Below are 24,296 nucleotides of genomic sequence, written 5' to 3'. Positions count from 1 at the left end.
AAGATGGGGGACATTACTACAAGATGCGAACAAGGATGGGGACATTACCACGAGATGGGGAAACTACTACAAGATGGGGACATTACTATAAGAAGTTGGTCAGAATTACTATATGGTGCAAATTGTAAGAAAAAAAATCACTGTATGTGGCCAATTAGGGGACACAAAAAGGAAATAAAAATTGTAAAAACTGTAAAACTGTAAACATGTAAAAACTATAAAACTGTACCATAGCCCATAAAATGAATGCCATGTAAAAGAATAAAATAAAGCCAAAAATGTTCAAAAAATGATCCAAAAGGTGTATAGAAAAAAACAATATGGTATCATTAAAAATTTCCTATCATCCTGCAAATTCACATTTTTTCTAATATACTTAGCCGAGTTTGAGACCCCTGGTATAAGTGCAATGCATAGATGTGCATTCACACTGTTGGAATTTAACAGACAGAACCTAGGATAAAAACAAAATGAGCAAACAACTTGTAATAAGTAAGTGAATAGTAATAGTACATGTAAATAACATAGGGTACTTAGTTTACATGGCTTAATATGGATATGGGTAAACTGATGATAACCGGTAGTAACCAACAACTTGTTCCTCACACATTAATCTTCTTCATTGCTGTGCTATCACACTTTTCCATAGAGTTTTGTTGTTTTACAGCTTTCTCTCCCTATCTCTATGGCTAAGGGTGCTTTTACATTGCGTTTAGTACACGCTCAGTGACCCGTCAGGGCTTACGTCCGATCCCCCTCGCAAAATGGGATGCGGACGTATGCGCCGGCGAGGCCATAGACTATAATGGTGCTGGCAAAGTGAACTTGATGCCGTGCATCATTTCCGGGCGTATATGCCTACTGGAGGTGGATACGCAAATGTAGTAGACTGTGTCTGGTTGTTCACCTCCAGTTCTAACGTATTTGAACAATTCAGACAGGGCCACTGAGTGTGTAATTAAATGCAGTGTGAAAGCACCCTAAGCTGTGAGCTGTAACGTCCTCTCCCTATCCATATTCACCACAATATGGCTGCTGCATTCCCTGCTTCTGCTTTTATACAGGCTTTGCTAGTCTCCCCCTGATTGGCTGTGCTGTACCATGTGATAGCAGCAAGTCATTATGGAAAAGCCTGGCCGTGTTCGAGTTCTTGCGATTCCTCTGTGACTGATGCAGTCTTCTGCAGTTTGTAAACAGGTGGCGGTCATTTTAGGATTTTTACACAAAGCGAATTGCAAATTGTTTGAACTCCCATAAATTTGACATGAATAAGATTCACATTGAATCTAATTCAAAACCAAAACCAGGAGTGGGTTAAAAATACAGAGGTGGTGATGGATTTCTATGATACTTTTCCTCTGATTGCTCCACTCCTGGTTTTGGCTTATAAATACTGAGGTAAAATACTGATCAAATACTGAATGTGTGAATGTGGCTTAACAAATACGCCAATTGACCATAATGTCGATTTCTTTCATGCCTAAAACAATATAAGGTATAGATTTACCTTGTTACTTTAGGGAATTGTATCATTTCCAATTACAATTTATTATTCTTATATATGGTTCTAATCTCTTAATCACTTTATTTAATTTACAACACCCTAATCTCCTAAAATGCCCATTTAATATCAGGCAGAATTTCAAAAATCATTCTATAACCATACTGTCATAAATGTTGAAAGTAATTTCACTAGCTTCACCAGGTAGCAAATTTACTATAAGGATGTGATGCGTTCATGTTGCATTTTTTGCTGTGATTTTCCAAATATGCGCTAAAAATGTGGCAAATTTACCGTGATTTGGTAAAATAGGCAAAAATGTGTAAGATGAACATACCCAAAAGAGTTTTTCCCATGTAAAGTGATGGCATATTGCTAAGCTGTGCCACCACTTCATGACTGTGGAAAGTCTAAGCTCTGGACTCCCACCATTCCTGAGAATGAGTGGGGTGAGGACTGGTGCAGAGCTGCAGGTCATTCTAACTTTACCAGTGCTTTATTGTCAAGAATAGAGGGGGTTCCAGAGGCTGGACCCCACCTATCATACAGTGATGGCATATGCTAGCAATATGACACTTCTTTAAGAGAGGAGAAGACCCTTTCATATCAGATCCCTACTAATTGTCAAGGGAGCTGCTCTGATAATGAGCTAGGTTTGCAATGTCTTAATATATGACTTATTTTTTGTTTTATTTACATATAAGCTTCCATATGAACATTATAACGTGACACATTGTGCCATATGGACTACATTTCTCCATCCATGTTTATCTACGTAGATTTTCCTGAATCTCGACAGCCCATCAGGTTGCTGCCATCTGTTGTGCCGTAAGACGTATCAATCTGAATTTATTGTTGAACTTGACATAAGATTGAAGTAATGACGGCTGTGGTATCGGAGGACACTACGCCGGTGTCGGGTGCACAAAGGTCTTTCAGTTTTCATTCACTTGCCCTTTGAGATAGTGAAGGACTGCTCACATTGATGCTATCGGACGGATATGGGAAATAATTAGCTGATTTTAAGGGCAGACAAATTGCCTTGATAGCTCTAAAATTGGTTTAACAACATAAAACCCAGTGATTATGAGGCCGCTGTTGTTTCCGACAAACACGTAAAACATGTTGGTTATAAACATCTCTAATCTTCAAATTAGAAACTCACTTTTTACACAACATTGGGTACGGAGGGGTTTATATCATGTAAATTATTTACGGTTCTATGAAAAGTATTCATCAAGGAGGGGCATTAAAAAAGTTCTACCATTCATGCCGCGCTTCCCATGATCAACAAAGAAGCCCATACGTTTGGTTGGCACCACTATTCTGGCTTCGACTGAATAAAAAATGGTGTTTCCAACAAGATGACTAAATATTATAGGTCAAATAAAGAAAAATTCAGTTAAACAGAGTCCATAAGATTGACCTTATTATATCAATGGCAACATTTTATTTTTTATTGATAGATCATGCCCCATAACGGTGGCTTATAGAGCGTCATAAAGGGAATATTTCCATAGCATTTCACTGGATATTTGTGGTCATTCTCCACCCCACCCATACCTAGCTTATCTACTTCTTCTTCCTGTCCACTAGTCAAATTCATGTTGTATTTGCCAATTGTAATGCAACCAGGTCCTGTATGCAGTTAGCCCTAAACATGCCTTTTTTTTTAACTAATTACTTTAATAATAGATTTTTCTTTTCAAACATTTTGAGTATTTGAGTAGGAGAAGAGCGGGAATTGGATGTTTCGCCCCCAGCAGTTCACCCCCAGCAGTTCGCCCCCGGATACATTTCGCCCCCGCACATTTCGTCCCCAGCATTTGGCCCCCAGGATGTTTTGCCCCCGTACATTTCACCCCCGCACATATCGCCCCCAGTTCGCCCCGGTCCGGGGGCGAATCTTCCTGGGGGCGAAATGTACCTGGGGGCGAACTGATGGCGGCGAACTGATGGGGCAAATTGCTGGGGGCGAAACTTCCTATAACCGAGAGAGCACAGTGGCCATCCAGGAGTGAGGATATCCTGTCCATGCTTTTATTAAATAGTTTTCAAGGGTTAGACACAAGCAGACAAACAAGCTGAACCTCCCACAGAAAAGCAGCTACAGATGCAGCATAGACAATAGTGAGGGCTTAAAGACTATAGACACATAGAAAATATTATTTTAGTAGTGTTGTGCAAAAAGATTTGTAGGACCCTGGTCTAGTGGCCACGTCGGCATACCATCTTCTGATTAGTAAGTCTGGCTTGACGTCATGGTTGCAATATGACACATACATGACGGTGCAACGAGGTAACTAATCCAAAGAGGTGGTGGGGGTGCCAGAGTGTAAGAGGAGGCTCTGGTCTGGTGGCCTCAGACTGCCAGCATGGCAGCTGGACCAGGGTCCTGTGAATCTTTTTGTTAAACTTTAATATTAACATATGTGACTGATCACCTGCAGTCAGCAAACATCATTCCTTTTCAGACTCCCTAATATACAGTTTGCAGTCTGATTCAAGCTTCATATTTTCCTCTTGTGGGAGTGTCCTTCCCAGTAATATAGGTTGGATGTGAGGTCTGTGTATATCCAAAGTGTTGCTGTCATCACTTGCTTTCATGTATCAGCACAGCTGCTCAAAAATATTTCCTCTACAAGTGCTTTCTTCTTTGTCTACAGCCTGGATTCTCTGCCCTCCCTGAGATACTTTCTCCCCTCTCCACTGCAGATCTGTGTATAAGCTCCTTCTCCTCCCTCCTGCTATCAGTGACACTGGGAAAATGGGGTGCGGAGCAGACTTAGCCATCAGAGCTAAGAGCTGGAGCTCTGACAGATTTGTAACATATTCTTTTAAAAGTGCATAGCTACATATAGGACGTAGAGGCAATAAAGCTGCAACATGGTAGAAAAAAAATAATGAAGTCTATTAATAAAGTTGCTTAAGTTTTCATCTAGGAAGCAAATAAACAATTAAAAAAATTCTGTCCAAAGGTGTAAATACTATAGCCTTTCATGTCTCACAATTTTAGAATGTAGATATTAGGAGATATGGTGGTCGCATCAAACATCCCCCCTTATTGCCAGATTGATAGGGCCTGGAAGTTCATAGTAAAGTTGGAAAATCTGTAAGGACTCATGCAGACGTCCATGCAACAAGTACTGAGCACGGACCAGTCGTGTGGCTCCTGACACTTCATATGGTGCTGTGGGGCTGTCACACTCAGGTCGGGAGATTCATGGCCAGTCCGGGTGTTGCAGTCCGTGGTCGGCCCGTGCGCATGAGTCCTGATTGCCACCTGTAAATTCACGTTGCCTATTTTAATTAGAAAACGAAGTGTCTGGTTTATTTTTAGTGAATTAAAAAAATATATATATATCTCCAAGGCTCTTAATCTTACATTTGCCTGGTAATCATTACATTTATTACAATAGAAGGGTAAGTGTCTCATATACATGTACTTTACATATTACAGTTTATTACGTTCTCACCAGAATGTCGTGGCGCTTAGCGAACAAGTCCCTGGATAGCTGTTGTATTAAAGGCCTTCTCTTTTCTTTCTTGTAATAATTTCAGTTTCCAATTAACTAGAAGTGCCATCTGCTAAACTGGAATCTCTCCGTGGTCTTCGTGCCACACATTTTATTAGCCTTAGTATGGTGTTACATTTATTGGGAGAGGCTTCTTTATAGGCTTTACATAATTTACGGTGCAGTTCACAATACGAGTACCCAGTCTTTTATGTCAATAATAAACTATATTATAGTTTTATGCACATTATAAAAGATCATGGAGTGCGCAAAGAATTCAGAGTAACTAGAAATAACCAGCACAGGAGAACCTAAAAACCCAAAGATCCTTATGTCTCTGGTTGGATTCGAACCTAGGAGTCCAGTGCTACCACTGACCTGTCAGATGTGACTCTGTGCCAAAGGCCTCCAACACTGATGTGCCCGGAGCACCTGCTAAAGATTTTTAGATTCGATGTGTCTATATGTGACGCCTCTTACTTGAAAAAGCCCTTTATTTTACCCTGGGAGATGGGGGACTCGGTACCCAGGCCTTTGCCTTGGGGATGTCGCGGTGGTTGGCTCCCGGGCCCGTACCCTGGGGTCCCTCTTTAAAAGCGTTGGATATTATACTGGGATATGGCTCCCCACAGGTGGAGCTAGGCCTCAGGGCAGTGTATAAAGGGGAATGCAGGACAGATGAGACCCAGCCGGGTCCGAGCAAGAACAGGAACAGATACGATAGTCACTTCAGTACCTTTTACTGATGGAAATTTCGGCACGTCCCGGAGCACTGTAGGGTGAAGGGTGCATGTCAGGATCCTCCCCAATTAGCAGTTGTAGAGCTTCCTGTTTCTTGCTTCTGCGTAGTAAGTTTCTGAGCTGCCTGGAGCTAGGCCTAACTCTGTCTCTGTCCTGCGCTGACTGACCTTGTGGTAGGGCCTTTTCTTGGAGTACACGCACCTTAGCTGCGGGCCTATGTGTCTCCTGGCTCTGTTACGTATCAGCACTTTAGCGATCCTGGGACTTGTAGTTCTCCAGGGATTCCGGTTATGCCTTACTGGGTCTTAGAGATCCCGGTAAACTTCGGACCCGGTATCCGGTAAAGGCTTCGGGGTAAGCTAGTTAAGCTCCTCTGCCCCCTATGTACTAACTCTCCACTCGCCTTCGGCCTACTCGGGCCCTCACTAGGCTATACACACTAACGGCAGTGTGCCGTGCTTCACCGATCTTATGGCGTCGGCACACCTAAAGCTCACTACTCTGAGCTACAACTGAGTCTTGATCTGGATAGGCTCTACTGCAGGATAGCAATTGCAGGAGCTGGAACAGGCTTTTGTCCTCTGAGGTAACTCTTCTCAGACTGTACTGGACTCACTGCTAAACCAGAATAGACTAACTGCTGCCTGGCTCCACCTTCCCTATTTATCTATCCCTAACGGGCTCCCTCTGGTGGTCTGAGGTGGAAGGTGGAGATGTGTGAATGGTTATGGGGGCCTCTTGTGGAGGAATCCATCAATGCACTCTTCCAGGACCTGTGATACCAAGCGCAGCTGGGCGTCACATATACACGACAGTTTATCATTTTTTTAGCCTTATCTAAGGCATCATGCTCCACTCTGCTCTGTCATTAATGCTTATGCATAGTTGTTCCCTACAGCAGTAGTTATGCAATTTAATGCCACATTTCATATAACATACTATATGGCTGCAAGTTTCTTCCAGTTTCTTGAGAATGCGCTATATTCTTTACCATACACCCGATATGTCATTAGAATTTATGCCTAATAGGGAATACTGATTTAATGCATAGTTAAAGTAATTATATGGAATAATGTTTCTTGCTTTCTTTATAATAACATTTACCTACTAGTTATATTCTCTAATCTACCCAAGTATGGCTGCGAATCACTCCTATACACAGGTTTGGACTGGCCCACAGGAGAACCGGGGAATCCTCCGGTAGACCCCTATGAAAGAGTGCTAAAGAGCAGTTCTATTGTACTTGTTGCAGATAAAGAGTCATCTAATCATTCAGGAAACAAGGTCGCCAATTTAATATTTCATAGAAGCAAAAGTAAATTTGCGTACTAGGGTCAGTTGTTTTTTTTTGCATGTAGCTGAACAGTGGGCCCCAAGAGTCAATGTTATTGGTGAGCCTTTGCCAACCAAGTCTGACACTGCCTATACACATTTAGGACACTGTTCACATCTGTGTTAGGAATTCTGTTTTTCTATTACATAGAGTTGAGCAAAAACATTTGCACTGCCCTAATGCGGGATGCAGTCGAGTCCTACATGGCATTTGGACCAGACTGCCCTGATCTGCCAGCCATGGAGGACTGGGTTATGGACCATGGCAACACAAATCCAAATGCCCAACTCTGTTATAGGAAGAGAATAATGGAATTCATGTAGAGCATGTATCGCCATATGACTGACACACCCAGTGTCCAATGGACCCATTGCTTGGATTCTCCAGGTTGCCATCATGGTGTCCGTCATCTTACAGGAGGTAACAGGGCAGCATGTTGTGCTGACAGAATCTACTACAGAGGCTCTAAAGCATCACATCACAAGGGCTGACGGATGTCCGACCTTTCCAAATCTAATGCCATTTTCCATAACCTGTTTGAAGGTTTGCAGTCACGTCATACAAAGGCTGCTTCTACATACTAGGGCGCAGTGGGGTTTTTTCTTTGTTTCCTAACAGCACCTGGAAAGAAATACAGAAAAACAATTGTTACTGTTAGTGATTATAGACAGCAGATGTTTGTTGATGGATTGTACCATTATATGAGGATCTTGTACCAGCTTAATATATATAGAGTTTGGTATATGTTTGCTGGAAGGTACTATTGGGAAGCGCAAAGATCCTGCAGAATTAATTTTTCATGTCTAATTATTTTGCTCATTTTGGAGATATTTGGCCCCAGAGATTTATGTCCCCCTATTCTGTAAAAATTATGTTTATTGGGAATGGGAACTGAAAATACTGTAAATTTCAAAACTGAGAGTCCTCAGTGATATCAGTTGATACTTTTTAACATCTAAATAAAAAGATAACAAATAGTAAGCTTTGGAGACTACTCAGATCGCTTCATCAGGCATAGTATAGCACAATATCTGAAGAGTCACATATTTATACACAACAGGACATAGAATAATGCAGTAATTAGATAAGTGACGTGAAGTAGAACTATCAATATGGGAAGGGCTGAATGGTCCATCGTTTGAAGTAGTATTGCTGTAATTTTTGTGCTGTCTGTGTACTTTACTTCTACTTCACATCACTCACTCACCCTGGGTCCAGTGCCAGCTATGTGCTTTTGATCCAATCTCTGTATATTGGTTGCAGTGGTGACGTCACGTCACGTCGCTGCAGCCAATCACTGAGCTCAGCAGTTTGTGCCGCCTACATCAAAAGAGCTGCTTAGCTTACTATTGGCTGAAGTAAGTCCAAAAAAATCGACCAGCAGAAGGGCTTGCAATAATATCCATAGATTTATTGTTGAATTCTTTGTACAAGAGTAAAAAACACCAAGCAGTGTGCACATAAAATCACATAGGAAAGAAACACAGGTTACGCGTTTCTGGCTCTCAAGCCCTTAGTCTCTACTTGGCTGAAGTGGTTATGTGCTCTGTAGTTGTGACGTCACCACTGCAGCTAAGGGCTCTTTCACATGTCCGTGTTTCTAGCACATGTGGTGTCTATTTCCATGCGTACTGGAGACACTGACACACGTAGACCCATTCAAATGAATGGGTCTGTGCACATCTCAGTGTGTTTTCACGGACCGTGTGTATATGGACAAAACACGCTGACATGTCCGTTTTTTACCCACAGCATGATATCCGTGTGTCATCCGTGTGACATGTACCGGTGCCTGGGAATCAGCAGTACTGTTCGCACTGTTCCCAAGAGCCGGGTGCTGCAGGCATCTGTTATCATTGTCCCCTGTCGGCTCTAAGATCAGAGTGAGCAAGGGACAATGTTGACAGCTGTATTCTGCCCCTGCTGTGTCCAGCAAGTGTAAAATATATCTTAAATAAAAACATTATACTCACCTGTACACCTAATTCCCTTTAGCCATTGTCTCCTGTAAAAAAAATAAAACAAAAAACAACCATAATACTCACCTGTCCAACATACTGTGCCACGCTGTAATCCATCTGACCAACAATTCTGCATCAGCATCTGCGGTCGCTTGAGGCGACTGCACACACTGAGGAGCAGAGGAGAATGTCTCGCTCCAGCGAGCGGGCCCCTGACCTGCACTGAGCTCACTAAGTGACAGGTCACCACTCACTGAGCTCAGCGCAGTGCAGGAGCCTGCTCGCTGAAGCGAGTCATTCTCCTCTGTGCCTCAGTGTGTGCGGTCAGATGGATTACAGTGTGGGACACTTATTTCATCTTCGGACAGGTGATTTTTTTATTTTATTCTTATTTTTTCACTAGGAGACAGCGAAGCAGTATACTACTCTCGACATTGTCCCTTGCTAGCGCTGAACGCAGCGCCGGCAGGGGACAATGATGAGGGCAGCATTCAGCACCCGGCACTTGGTAACAGCGCTAACTACCGCTGATTCCCAGGCGGAAATATCCGGATGTGTGAAAGAGCCCTAATACACAGATACCAGTGCAGCCATGGAAAGCCGGTAATGGACCAAGGGAGGATGAGTACTATCTATCAGTTTTACACCTATGCAATTGACCGAGTACCATTTTTATGAAAGTAGAAACCTCCTTTAAAGGTAGCTCTATATAGAGAGGGGCATACTGTTTAGAATCACTATTAGAGCATCACTTGCAAACATATATCACACCTGTTGTCTTAAATGGACAAATCAATCATATCAATGGGAACAGTGTAATACCTTATTTCTCCTGTAGTAGTGCTGTAGGGTAAATGAACAGATGATCACAGCTCATTGCTTTGGATTGGGAGACTATGTGACCTGCTTTTAGATGGAAAAGAAAACTAAAAGGAAAAACAGCCGAAAGCAAGTCAAGAATGTAATTTCACATTTCTCCATGTTGTTAAAAGTGAATAAATATGTATATGTTTCTATAGCATGCAGTATCTCTTACTCTACTGAGGTTAATAAAAGATTTGCTGAGCTGACAGACACTTAGTCCAGCACTTTGACCTTGCAGTCTTTATGAGAAATTGAGCTTCAACCATAAGTGGCATGTTCACATCTCCTTACCTAAAAGGACAGCTCAGCAATGCTGCAGGATCTGCCCGTGTAAACAGATTCATGCTTTATGAAGAGTTTTATTCTGCAAGTGAGTGAATCAATATCTAGACACATTTATTTCACTTAGCGTCTACACCTCTGCTCCAGTAAAGAGAGAACTTTATTATCTCTTCACTGGACTCATGATTTGAGAACATTTTTGAATGGATTCATTAACTATTTGATGCGGTTGCTCAAGTTATGTCCAGCCTCTGATGGAATGTAGGACTCTTAAAAAAACTAAATTTGAGAGAGAAGAACATGGCAATGCCGACCTTCTAACGCTGCCTGTTGAATGTGAGAGGCATACTTTGGAGTCCTTTCTTTTTGGCTTAGTGATTGGCACTGCATCCTTGTAGCGCTGGGGTTCTGGGTTCTAATTCCACCAAGGACAACATCTGCAAGGAGTTTGTATGTTCTCCCCGTGTTTGTGTGGGTTTCCTCCGGGTTCTCTGGTTTCCTCCCACACTCCAAAGACATACTAATAGGGAATGTAGATGGTGAGCCCCAATGGGGACGGTGCCGATAATGTCGGCAAAGCGTTATAGAATTAATGACGCTATGTAAGTGAGTAAAATAAATAAATATAATAAATCTACAAAGTGGTTATTTTAAATATAATCTCTTTTTTTTATGTTGAGCTTGACAGCTTTATTGGTTGTCCTTTTCAGGGCAGGGGACATAGAGGCTGCGGCTAGGTCACCGCTCCACATAGAAGGGAGGTGCAGCTACGGCCTCCTTACACGATTGTTCAGCCGAGAGCTATCTCTGCGGATTCCCCATACACAGGGATACTTTACTTGACCAAGTGTTTTTGTGTTCTTTACATTTACATGTTTGGCATTGGCTTATCTCTGTAGATAACAAAATTATCGGCCGATGGAAATCCAACTTGCCGATCCTTCTCTCTGACATCATCTCTTGGGGGGGAGTCAAGAGACTCCTCACACACATTAGACTGTTGACCGATACCACTCGGTTCAGATGCTTTTAGCCTAATGTGCATTGAGGCCTTAAGTAATATCTGTGAATGTTGGAAGCTGAAAGTGGGAAATTGGAGTAATCAGTAAAGAAGAGAGTAAGATACATTAGATATAACAGAAACCAAAATATCAGCCTGATTTACATATAGGCAAAACGAGACTGCTCCAATGTCATCCTTCAGGAAAAATTAGCATAGGAACTGAAAAATGGGCATCTATATGTAAATATCTCTATATGCTAATTAGATACTAACTAAAGCAAAAAGTGGAAGACAGCACCCACTTCTTGTGTTAGGCAGTACTCCCTTCTCCCTTTACATGTTGTGCTCCTGACCTGTGTGTAACATCACCAATAATACCCACATCTCACATCTACACTAATATCCATATGCTCTTGGTTGTGAATAGTATTGCCAGGCCCTGTTCACATTACTGTACAATTGTCATGTACATATGACATAGACATGAAATCACCTGGCCTTATTCACTTGATGAAGACCATAAGAGGGTTCTATTAGCCTCCATTGAGCCAATATATGTCATTAAACTGCAAAATAATGTATGGATAGCATAGTGGACTATTTCATACAGTTGTATCTAGTAAGACAAAATATATAAATGGCTTTTACAGTCAGCTCCGACGGGTGATGTGTCCCACTGTAGTCCTATATAGTCGGATCTGTTGCAACTTTTTAGTCAAACATTTACATCTTGAGATCTGCTCAACTTATACCAGGAAAGATATGAGGGGAACTTGAAGGAACTATTGGAGTCCGGGCATAAAAAGTTACCCCAAAAATGCATCTTTAGTCCAGCCACATGGATAGAGCATAAAATCTTCTTGATTAAATATTGAATAAAAGCATTTTCTAACAGAGTAACATCTTTGACAAAGAGCTGCTAGAGGAACAAGCAGGATTCAGAAAAAGCAGAAGAACAGGAGATATGTTTGCTAACATTAGATGGATAATGGAAAAGGCCAAAGAATACAACAAGATCTATTTTTGCTTCATCAACTACAGCAAAGCCTTCAACTGTGGAATACCATGAAGGATATGGGTGTGCCAAACCATCTGGTCAGCCTCATTAGGAACCTTTACATAGACCAAAAAGCAGTAGTCCAAACGGAATACAATGACACGACGTGGTTCAAAGTAGAGCGAGGCATCAGACAAGGCTGCATCCTGTCACCATTTCTCTTCAATTTACATGCAGAAGCTATTTTCAGGAAGGCTGGACTTGCCGAAAAAGAAGAAGGAAACAAAATTGCTGGACGAATCATCAACAATCTTAAATACGCAGACGATACAACGTTGATAGCAACAAGCATAGGTGGAATGAAGCACTTTTTACAGAGTGTCAAGATGGAAAACTCGAACATGGGACTGCTACTCAACACAAAGAAGGCAAAGATATTGACGACTGCCAGGTACGACCGGGACACATTTGAGATGAAGACGACAAATTGGAAGTTTTTAAGGACTTCATCCTACTCTGATTGATGATAACTCAAGATGCAGCAACGACACTGAAAGTGAATAGGACAATAGCTATGAGCAAATTAACAATGAAGTCGCTGGACAAGGTCTTCAAATCGAGGAACATTTCACTGGCAACAAAGACATTGCTTATACATAGTCTGGTCTTTTCTGTAGTAAAATATGGATGTGAAATCTGTACAATATTGAAACAAGACAGAAGAAGGATCGACACCTTTGAAATGTGGTGCTAGAGAAGGATGTTATCAATACCATGGATGGCAAGAAGAACAAACAAATCAATCTTGGAACCAATCAAGCCAGACATGTCACTTGAAGCCTGGATCACCAGCCATGGCACACACAGAGAGGTTGGGGAATGGGTTACCGAAACTGTCACTGTGTGTAACATCACCAACCATGGTGAATGGGCTGATGAGAAACACAGAACGAACATGAGAAGGGCTAAAAGTCACCATGTCTTGTCTGCCGTTTGTGGATTGTTGTGGAGAGACAGCGACCCGGGCTGACATCTCTTCCTAAACTTGTATGGAGCGATGTACAGTGGGCTGCCCAGCTGTGTTACTGAATGCTGCTTCCTTGCTATAAGCGCAGTGGAGGTGGACGGCATATTATATATACCACATAGTATATTGCAGTCATGTGTTTTGATCTATGGTGTAAAGGAACAACATAGGTAAATATAAAACCAAGACCTCATAAGAATACATGTTTCCTGGAGGAACGTTGGTGCTCACTGGCGTTATTTGCATTGCATGGGCTAGGATGCAAAATTGCCAACAGGGCCTTAACTGTCTTTAATAGTACTGGTCTTCTCATATGGTCCAAAGTGTTACGATACTGGCGTAGAACTGCTGGAAACCAGTGGCCGAAGGAGCACAAGCAGGAACAGCAAGTGGTAGTAGAAGTTCTTGGAGATAGCAAGGAGTTGTAGAAAACAATCCCTAGATAAATTAGAACAGTCTGGGTAAGAATGCTCAGAAACTGGAAACTGAAACTAGGCTAACAGCTAGACACAATACTCAAGCAATGAGTGAGAGATCCATGCGGCTTTAAGTAGGCCCAAACAGGAAACAAGATGGATTCTGTATATTTAGAATCTGTCATCTTGGTAAAGGGCAATTGCAGAACACAACAGCAGCCTCCAGTGGTAAGGAGTGAAACTGCAGCACAATTATTAAAGTGAACAATAGCGACCACTAGTGGTCAAACTGTATAAGGCATCAGAAATTCTGACAAAAGGCTCCTTATGGGCTCCAGGGCCTGGGTGCATCTGTAACCCCTGCACCTATTGTGGTTACTGTCGGTGCTGTCAGCAGTAGATGATTTATGAAGTAGATTGTATTTGATCACAACACTAAATTAAGAACTTGCACAGTACATGAAGATAACAAAGGTAAAACATTTTGTAAATGAATATGCCTAGCATTTTAATTGGAGTGATTTCTTGCTGACTCAGTTGTTATACCCGTCTTTTTAAACCAAGACCACGTTCCCCCTGGTGTGCCTCCATACAAGCCCTATGGATGATTTATTTTATTATTTTCCTTACCCTGCATGCATTGTTACTGCTAATTGTTATTTACTTTGTATACTTATTATCTGCTTGTTTGACATGTGCAATGCTATATGCGTGTATTCACCTTCTATCATAAGAATACTATAGTCAGGTTAGAAATAATGGAGCAAATTTATCGATGTACTGTATAATTGCCACTTTTTGTGTAATCATGTCACTGTATATATTTTTTTTATCTGTCAGCTCCTTGACATGTCTGTCTTAGTGAATACTTGTGTTCCCCATAAAATTACAATTCTTGAGTAACTCAACTTTACGTTTTGTAGTTCCTCTTTCATTCCTCCTATGAGTAGACTGACCACTGGGTGTTACCAGATGGGTGCGTGCCTACACAATCAGAACTTACAAAGTCAGAGTGTGAAAGGATACACCTTTGTGTTCCCCTTTAATAATGCAATCAGGAACATTATTATGTCTCACCTGGTGAGGGGGATCCTCAAAGTCCTCTCTCTGGATGAGCAGTAGCAATGCAGTATGGACAGATGATGTGAGTGCTGCAGAGTGATGCAGTAGGAACTAAGAAGTCAGTAGAGATGGAATAGGAGCTGTAGAAGCAGAGCGTTAATTCCAGAGCAGAGTAGATCAGAAGGCGCTGTGAAATGAGGTAGCAGAGTCCTGTGATGCAGCAGAGTTGAGCATATCAGAAGATGCAATGTAGCAGAGTCCAGCGATGTAGCAGAGTTGAATATATCAGAAGGCGTTATGTGGCAATGTAGCAGAGCCCATTGACAATTAGAGCTGGATGTGTTAGAAGGCACACAGTTTTGATGTAGCAGAGCCCAACAGTATACACTGGATATGTCAGGAGGCACTCATGGCTATGGAAAAGAGCCCAGCAATGTAGTAGAGCCAAGTATGCCTATTGTAACAATGTCAGGAGGCACACAGTGGTAATAAAGCAGAGCTGACTATGTCAGAAGGAATAGTATCACCAGAGTAAAGGGGTGATAGTCGGCGATATAGCAGATGCCAACTACCTGAACTCTCTGGTGGCCACATAAGGCTTACTAAATGGCACAGAACAGTGATGTGACAAGAGCGTGGATAGAGGAGCGGAGAAAGCCAGCAGCTGCAGAGCGAGGCCGGAGCACTTGATGCTGGCTCCTGGAAAGCTGAATCAGAAACATCTAATAATCAGTTTTTTTCTGTAAATACAGGAGGCCATCTGCCCGTTCTCCTGTGATGTATTATACAATATTAGGTGTTACCCTTGGATATGAAGTAATCCAGCAGACAGCTTTGTATTGGCCCATGCTGCTGCTATTCCTGCATTGCGGCTGCCATTGCTCTACACCATTGCTATGTGTCTTTTAGTGTGCAGCTTATTGATGTCTTACTGTTTTAGGTATCCATGTTTGGTTGTTTGAAGGCGATCACGTTACCTGCTGGACAATACCAATCCTCAGCACCTACAATTAGAAACAGATTTCTTTAGAGGACTCTTCACAAAGCAGAAGATCTGGTTACAAACTTCTTATTCACATGCAACTACTAAAAATAAATTATAGGAGTCAACCCTCATTTATAATGTGTGCAAACGCCAAAACAACATAAATAAAATAAAGCTTAAATATGTAATACAAAAAGATTGTGTGTCATTCATAGTTCACTGATAACATTGTAATGATAATATATCAAACCTAGTGTCGCAACGAAGAGACAAGAGTTCAGGTGCTCACACTCCTTAAATGAATGTCTGCTGAACTAGCAGATTTCCGCAGGACCTACAATCTGGTGTGTGTGGGAAGAAGGACCTGGTGGTTGGATTTCAACTTACCCCATCTTTTTGCTGTTAAGGGCGATATGCTGCCACATGATATGTATGGCAGTGACTTAAGGCTCCCATACATATTTGACTACCTTGGCCGACAGACAAAACCTAAGATAAAAACCAAATAAGCAAATCCCCTGCAGTAAATAAATAGTAAGAGTAATAGTGCATGAAAATAACATACGGCACTTAGTTAACACTAGGTTGATCAAAAAAGCGTAAAAGCAGTTCCACCACGACAAGGTGTACCCAATCTGGACGATCCGGTCTCTAGTATTAAACCTCTCTATGTGTCAGCAGACCTCAACGTAGATGGGGGCAGAGCAGTATCCAGACCCAACCTTGGCCAACAGACCAAACCTAGACCTCAAAATAGATGGGAGCAGAGCAGGTCCCAGACCCAATCTTGGTCGACAGTCTAATGTGTATAGGGGCCTCCCAACTCTCCCTGGAGATAAAGATACATCATGTCCAATTTCGGACTGCCTATCCTCTTGTTCTATGCGGGATAAGTCACCAGAACAGTATGGCAGCAGTCCTCTCATAGAAAACACAAGAACGCTCAGCAGAGCGAGCACTCCTGTGTATGACGGAGTCAGAAGAGATAGCTGCTGTCCAATACATTGACCGAACCATCGTTCGCCCGACAGCTATTGTGTATGGGGCCCCTTGCTCCCCTCTCCCAATTTACCACATATACACACATGGCTGAGGTAAGTATACATGTGTATGGGGGATCAGGAGAGATAGATTCTAAACAAGTGCTTGGCTGATAGCTATGCATTATGTATTGCCAGCCTTAGAGAAGGTGGCCATGACTGGACTATAGTGAGAAGAAATGTAGCTCCTGCCCCATAGAATTAGTTATTTCTAAGATCAAGACATCAAAACTGCAGTATTACAACTAAGCAATAAATTAGACATGAGTTAATCGATCGGTCAAGCAGCCACGTTGGTAGTTTGTTGGTGGATGGGTGCCCTGCAAACTGCCTCGTACATGCCAGTACCCCCAGTGCCTCTTCTATTTAGTAGGTCTGGCGCAACTTCATGCATTTGTCACACCACAGTAATTAGGCCTTCAAATCAAAAGCCAGTCCAGCAAATTCATTTGGTTATGTCTAGTAATAATAGTACTGTAATAACACTGGTTTTATTAAGAAGATGAGTCCACGAGTATTGCATATATAGCTTCATATTAAACCCATATAGTGTTGCTGGCAGTGGCCTAACGCTAATTGTGGCAGATCCCTTGGCCATTATGGAGCCCCACCCCTCGCCTGGCATCACACTTTCAACAGTATCTGCATCATGGTTACACATACGGTTGAAAACAATGATGGAACAGGAAACTGACAGCTCCTTGCTCCATCGGCTGTGGGGGGCCAATATACTGTGTATAGGGCCGTGTGGGGTACATTATACTATGTGGGGGGCTGTGTGGGGGCTATTATACTGTGTGGAGGCTATTGTACTGTGTGGGGATCATTATACAGTGAGTGGGTGCATTATAATGTGTGAAGGACTGTGGGGGCTATTATACTCTGTGGGGGTCATTATTCTGTGTGGGGGCCATTATACTGTTTGGAGGGCTATGTGGGGGCCATTATAGTGCGTGGGTGGCTATGTGGGGGCCAATACACTGTGCAGAGGGCAGTGTGGGAGTCATTATACTGTTTGGGGGCCATTATACTGTGTAGATGACAGTGTTGGGGCCATTACACAGTCTGGAGGGCTGTGTGGGGGCGATTATACTGCATGGAGGACTGTGTGTGGGGGCCATTATACTGCGTGGAGGACTGTGTGTGGGGACCATTATACTGTGTGGAGGGCTGTGTGTGGGAGCCATACTGTGGAGAGCGCTTTGTAGGGGCCATTATACTGTGTGGAGGGCTGGGGGGCCATTATATAGTATTATGAGACTGTGGTGACCATCATACTGTTTTGTTGGACTGTGGGAGCCATCATACTGTGTTTTGGGACTGTGGTGGCCATCATACAGTATTGAGGGCATTTTGGCATCATACTTAATGGGGGCCATTAAATGTGTATCTTAGTGGGTGAGAACATTAAGGTGCTTCAATAGGGGCAAAGTTACTTTGTAATTGTTGTAGTACATGTTCTTCTTTCTATCATTAAAATTTTTTTGATACACACATTTGTGACTACACCTATGAACCTTGACCCTGACTAATCTACTCCGCCAATTTTTTTGAGGTGGGGGGGGATAGCTGATTAAGACTTTTGCTACGGGACTCCATGGTTTCTACATATGCCCCAGGCCGCACTGCCTAATAGCGGCGAAAGATCTGTTCCAAAGTCACCTTCAAAACATTGTATGCGGGTGGAATTTATGGGCTTGTTGTCACTAGACCCCATGATTGTGGCAGAGGATCTTTTTTTGCTTTGATCGTTCCCACAAAGCTTGAGTACAGTTTTATAGTCATAAATATCTTCATCTTCCGATCTGACAAACAATTTGCGGGGTAGCCTAAAGGACAACAGCTAAAGTACATTTTCTACACTGGGATCAGTGCAATGCCGGGGCCTCTTACATCTAGTTTGGTCTTCAGATTTTTACTTAAAGACCACAATAATTTCAATAAATGCAGCATTTACATAGTGGTGCCGCCCACGGCTATTACAATGCCGCGCAGCAGGGTGGAGATATGCTGAAAGATTGTGTATTGAATATTTCTCCGGATGCGCAGCGTGTGGCCACCAGTCAATTATTTCTCTTTTTAAGCAAAACTATACATAGACCGGCAATGATTTAACCTAATGTATAGTTCTCGGGTGTTAAGCAGTACAACTATTTCAGACTATAGGAATCAATACATCTAACAATTATAAGACATGGCATCGTTTCAGCTTTTACCGCCCACTAACAGAAAGCCCTGATCCTGCATCTACACAATAACTGCTTTTACATTTATTACTTAATCAACAGTTAAATGTCTTTTGTAACATATTATGTTCTGTAAAAGCTGGAGAGTTTCATACTGTGTTTCATTGTAACAACAATTAATGTCCTTAAGATCAAGTCCACTTTGAATTTCACTTTAGACAGGTGGCGCCCTCACTAGGACTTCTCTAGTAGTCACAGCAGAGAGTTGTGGCGCACAGCAGTTCCCACTCTTGATGACGCAAAGTGACCTTGTTTTATTGTGTTGCCCACTAATTCTCACAGACACCATGCAATATCTCATTTTTTCTACAGCAGTCACTAATGTGCAACCAAAAAATAAAAGCTGATCACGGGAGATTTCATCTGTCAGGCTGCAATAATCAGCTAATCATCAGTAGATCCTCATTTACATAAGGGGTTTTCCTCCATAAGCCTTCATGAAATATATAGTGGTGTAAATGGACCCAAAATATTTTTATAAAGAGCATCCGTTGTTTTAATTTTTGTTTCAAAAGTTAATGTTACATATGAAAATAAGCTACTTTGTAATACAATTGTATCAGAGAAATTCACCTTCTGGATTAATCTTTTCTTCTCAATTATTGGGTAAAATCTGTATTCAGTGAAGACAAATATTCACACTATTGAGATTGGAGATAACAGTTTGTACTTATAATATTCTATGGAGAGGGAAGGAGGAGGAGCTGGAGGCAAAAACAGACATTCTTCTGCAAGTTCTCCTGAAATGACAGTGCAGGTACAGAAATAAGTGAAATTCTCTAATATGATATATTACAAAGTTTCTTATGTTAATGTGAATTATTGATTTATGGAAAAAAAAAATTGATAGCTACTCTTAAAGGCCTGTTAGAGGGGAAGAATATGTGCTCAGACTAGGAGGCAATCTTGGTTCCAGGATTTTTTATTATAGTCCAAAATTTGACCATTGTGATAATATTACCAAGCGATACATGTGAAAGTACCCTAGTGTCATTTTATTAATCTTTTTAATAGCTGACAGTGTAGAATGATTCCCCAGGTACAGAATTGCTGCAATATCAAGCGAACTTTCCTCCTTTGAAATTAATAGAGAATAAAATTACTGTTAGTCACCGTGATTTAGAAATGACCATTTAATGATCTAACACCTAATGCTGTGACATCTAATCAATCAGTAATTCAGTCCATGGGAACGCTGGTGCAGTTTTATGTCCCATTTATAGTTTCTATACTTTTCTGTTCATGTAAAATTCCCACTGCGCTGCATTCTACATTATATCTACATTTATGGAAAAACCATACTGGAGTGGAAATGATGGAGGCTCTGATATTCTGTTTTAGGGTGTACTCTAGAGGTGGTGCGAATCAATTCACACGTCCCATTCCATCGGCCATGACGCTGATCTGTGGCCGCTGCAGGAGAGAGGGAGCACCGCCGCTGCTCTTCTTTTGATTAGCCAGACTGGTGCGATGTCATTGTTGCGGCGTGACGCCCATGTGACTTCGCGCCAGGCTAACTAATCAAAACAAGTGCCACGAACATCAAAAGCTAAGAGGCGGTGCTCCCTATCCCATGCAGCGGCCACAGACCACTGTCGTAGAAATTGGATTGAGACCTGCAAATAAATTTGCATCAACTCAAGTGTGTTCTCCAAATAGCACTGCTAGAAGATGGCTAAACTGTGTGTGCTTTACCACATATTACCACAGATTTTCCCGGCATATACGTCAAACATGGATAAGTAACATGGTGTGAATTTAGGCAAATATCTTGGTACAGTTTATCAAAGGAAATGGATGGCATAACATATATTGAAATGAAATTTCTCATGAAAGTACCGTTAAAGATTAGTAGACGATGAGACCGTTAATCCAAATATTGGTTTCACATGTTGCATTTTTTTTTTTACAACAAATTATTTGGGTCTCTCAGATAATGATTTGCCTTTATTTGTCAGTATGCCCCTTAGGCCATGTTGACACGCTCAGTATTTGGTTAGTATTTTACGTCAGTATTTGTAAGCCAAAACCAGGAGTGGGTGATAAATACAGAAGTGGTGACGTGTTTCTATCATACTTTTCCTCTGAAAATACTGATGTAAAATAGTAACCAAATCCTGAATGTGTGAATGTGGCCTTAAAGGGGTTCTCCAAGCAGTGAAACTATGTTCAATGTTTACATCTGGTCGCCAGAGCGGCCTGCAGCTGATCAGGGAGGGTGCAGGGTAACGGACTTCCACTGATATGAAATTGATAACTTATCAAAAGGAAATTATATCAATATCCAGCGAAAGTGTACAAAAAGAGGATGCCAGACCCAGCACTTCCTTTCTTAATGGATTCCGTTTCCTTCATACTATTTTGTCGTATAATGCATTGAAAAACTGAGACAAATATAAAGAAATCTTGTCTGTTTCCCAAAAAATTAGCTATGTCCGTTTTCTCATCCTCCTCACTATCTTTTGTCTGACTGTAAGACAACTGGCTGCAGCAGGAGCCTCTCCCCACTGTCTGCAGTAGGGCACAAAGATCATTAAACCTTGACGACTGTCCCATCATCCACAAGCTGAAAAGGAACGTGACCAGAAAATAAACCTCTGTGTTCTCTGCAGAATTTCTACAAGAAATCTTACAGAAATATGGAGAAAATCATGTATGTTATCTCCAGTTTACCTCTTTTATTATTTATTATGGGGTTTAAAGGTCCTTTAATGTACTGTACAGTATATATGTAGAGCTGAAGCACCAAACCCAGCCCATGAATAATAGTGACATTGTTTCTGGAAAAAAAAATGCAGATTTTTCCAATCTCAAGCCCCTTAAAGGAAGTCCGTCAACCTAAATTGACTGTTCAAACCAAGCACAGTCACTCGGTGCATCATTGGCATGGCCAATCAGTTCAACTTCCCACTTACTTGTTTTCCATCTAGAGAGCGATGGAAATTAGGTGCGGAGGTGCACTGAGCTTCTCAACAACGGCGAGGGTGACCCAAACGTCTGTGCTTGGTTTGAAAAGTCAGTTTTGTCCAACATACAGTGCAATCGCTTTATCTTATTTGTAAGTTTGACACAGGTAGCAAATTAGAAAATTATATTTTTTTAAGATAATGTAAAGTCAGTTGCTGTATTCGATTAACATAATTTTTCAATCTTTTTAGGAAATGTAATTAATTTATGATTGAAATCTGGTTACATAATATAAGTATTTTTTTTCGCTGATGAAATGACTAATGCAGCTCCGTTGTATATATTACTGAATGGTGAGAATCATACAGCAGGAGGACCACTGACTAATCGCCTGTGTTTTTATCTAGATCTTTTAAAGGGGGAGGTGATGTGGATCAGTCCATGCTCAGAGGCTATGTGTCCCGCACTGACCAGCGGCCATTGAGAGGAAACTACAAGGCTTCAGACAAGTTTCCAATACTCTGCGGTAGGTAAATGATTATGATGGGATTACAGGATAGCAGAATGGCAGATACAAATGTGACGATTATTATCAGTGTCTTCGGGCCATCTGGTACTGAGACTGAGCTGTTGGTTGTTGCTGTGGTCATATTGAAGCATTGGTTCCATTATGTCTTCATTAAAATAAGGTAAGGGATCGTGTAGGCTTTGTACTTGATCAAAAGCACAGCAGCAGATCCAACCTTTATATGATATTGGTCTGGCACTAAGGTTGATAAAATCTATCTCCTTTACTTTTGCTCGTGAATTGCACTCACTCCCTGCTCTTGCCCATGGCACTTAGACCTATTTAGTGTTTGGATATGTGACTTCTCCTGTCCATTGTGCTTTATTATCCATGGTCGTGAGGATCCGGATATAGCATTGCCAACTGCTGGTTAACAGGTTTATTTCAGGATGTCTTAGAATTTCCACTCCATTTTCTGCAGCACAGAACTTGTCAAACCCTGTTATTTGAGAAAACCTATAGTATTGCTAATCTATTAAAGAGAATGGAGCCCTGCCTGACTCGTATAAACTCATAGATGAAGTGCCTAGATGATAAAAGGGGAGATTGACAGAGAGCTCACGGAAAATTCATTGCAGATCACTTAAAGTGGACCAGCCACCAGGTGCAAAATGTCCAGTTTTTGCTCTTATTTTATTTCCATTACATCCCCTAAGTATTCTACTTTTTCTTTTTTTAAAAATCGGCATATGGTTCAAGAGATATGAGCCTTTGTATCTGCAACTCATTTTTATTCATTTTACTAAGGGGGAGTGGCCCATTGGATTTTATGGGGGCGTGTCTTTAGGCTGCGCTGCATAATTACCTTGTAAGCCATGCCCCTTGAAAAAAAGAGCCTAAAAATTATCACCAAATTAAAAAGACCATATCTCTGGAACCATATGGTGGATTTAAAAAAAGAAAAAAGCAGAATTGTCAGTGGAACAGAGGGAATAAAATAAGAGGAAAAACTGGCCACTTCTGACCTAGATACAGGTCCTCTTTAAATTACCTGATCCTGAATTTTGCTGCTGAAGATGGTGGAGAGAGGTACCACTGGATATAGTAAAGCCCACTTACCTGCCAAAAATACTTTTTTATTTTGCTAAAAAATTCCCCCAGACTTCTATTTTAGTCATAGTCATTTACAAAGCTCAACTTTCTCATTGCTGTATAGGTAAGATTTGTCTCTTAGGACTGTAGGAAAAGTGATTGAGGAACCGGAGATAGCTGTAATGGTTTATTGATCCATTTCTAGAGGGAACTCACTGTTTATTGTACATAATCAGAAGATGAGTGAAGGCTTCTTGTAGAAATTGCCTGCTCAGGTGACTTATACACATACATTAGAGGTAAGCACTTACCTGAATCATCTTTCTGTCCGTATCTGGGAACGGTGAGTAAATGACCCCAGTAACACGAGAATAGCATGCGACTACATATAATAACATGGTCGTACAATTGGGAAACCGTCTCCTTGGAAAACTTTTATTGTTCACTTTCCATTTTCTGGTCCAGTGAAATACATTAAAAGCCTGCGCTGAATAGGTATAATCTAAGAAATAGGATCTCGGAAGCAAATAGTGTTTTTTCCTGCTGTGCAATGGTGGTGTAAAGAAGTAAGCAGATTGTTTAGTAACGGTCTCATTGCTGCTCTGTTCAGTGTCGTTTTGTCTCTTCCTACTAATTAAAAAAATGTAAATTAAAAGGAAAATCAGAAGTCAGCATTGGTTTATGCACAAAAATGGGAATAAATAGGATTTAAAAATAAGGTACAGGAATGAATGTAGCAAAAATAAAAAATTAAAATGTTTAAAAAAAAAAAATTTTTTTTTTTTAAGAATTGGATGTCAAAACCAGTTTTCTAAC

The 24,296-nt window shown here is 41.4% G+C and overlaps 1 protein-coding gene and 1 long non-coding RNA gene across 3 annotated transcripts in view; one reads left to right on the top strand and one right to left on the bottom strand.

Annotated features, from left to right (window-relative positions):
* Positions 1-24,296, top strand: part of CRACD (capping protein inhibiting regulator of actin dynamics) — a 190,259-nt gene that overhangs the window by 40,887 nt on the left and 125,076 nt on the right. The window contains exon 2 of the mRNA XM_073645446.1: positions 22,288-22,406. Within this exon, the coding sequence (XP_073501547.1) occupies positions 22,322-22,406 (85 nt within the window). The 5' untranslated portion in view covers positions 22,288-22,321. The remainder of the gene's footprint in view (positions 1-22,287; positions 22,407-24,296) is intronic.
* LOC141159328 (uncharacterized) overlaps positions 6,915-24,296 on the bottom strand; it is a 75,942-nt gene continuing 58,560 nt past the window's right edge. Inside the window, exons 2-4 of one of the 2 annotated variants that reach the window (XR_012249340.1) lie at positions 15,635-15,706; positions 9,874-9,977; positions 6,915-7,711 (exon numbers count right to left, since the gene is read on the bottom strand). This is a non-coding gene — a long non-coding RNA (uncharacterized lncRNA). The remainder of the gene's footprint in view (positions 7,712-9,873; positions 9,978-15,634; positions 15,707-24,296) is intronic. The other variant, XR_012249346.1, reaches the window with a different exon arrangement.

This window comes from Phyllobates terribilis, unplaced genomic scaffold, assembly GCF_046119375.1.
Source record: "Phyllobates terribilis strain yellow unplaced genomic scaffold, ASM4611937v1 Scaffold_1__5_contigs__length_1240528914, whole genome shotgun sequence".
Classification (NCBI taxonomy): domain Eukaryota; kingdom Metazoa; phylum Chordata; class Amphibia; order Anura; family Dendrobatidae; genus Phyllobates; species Phyllobates terribilis.
This window is presented reverse-complemented; position numbering and strand designations above follow the sequence as displayed.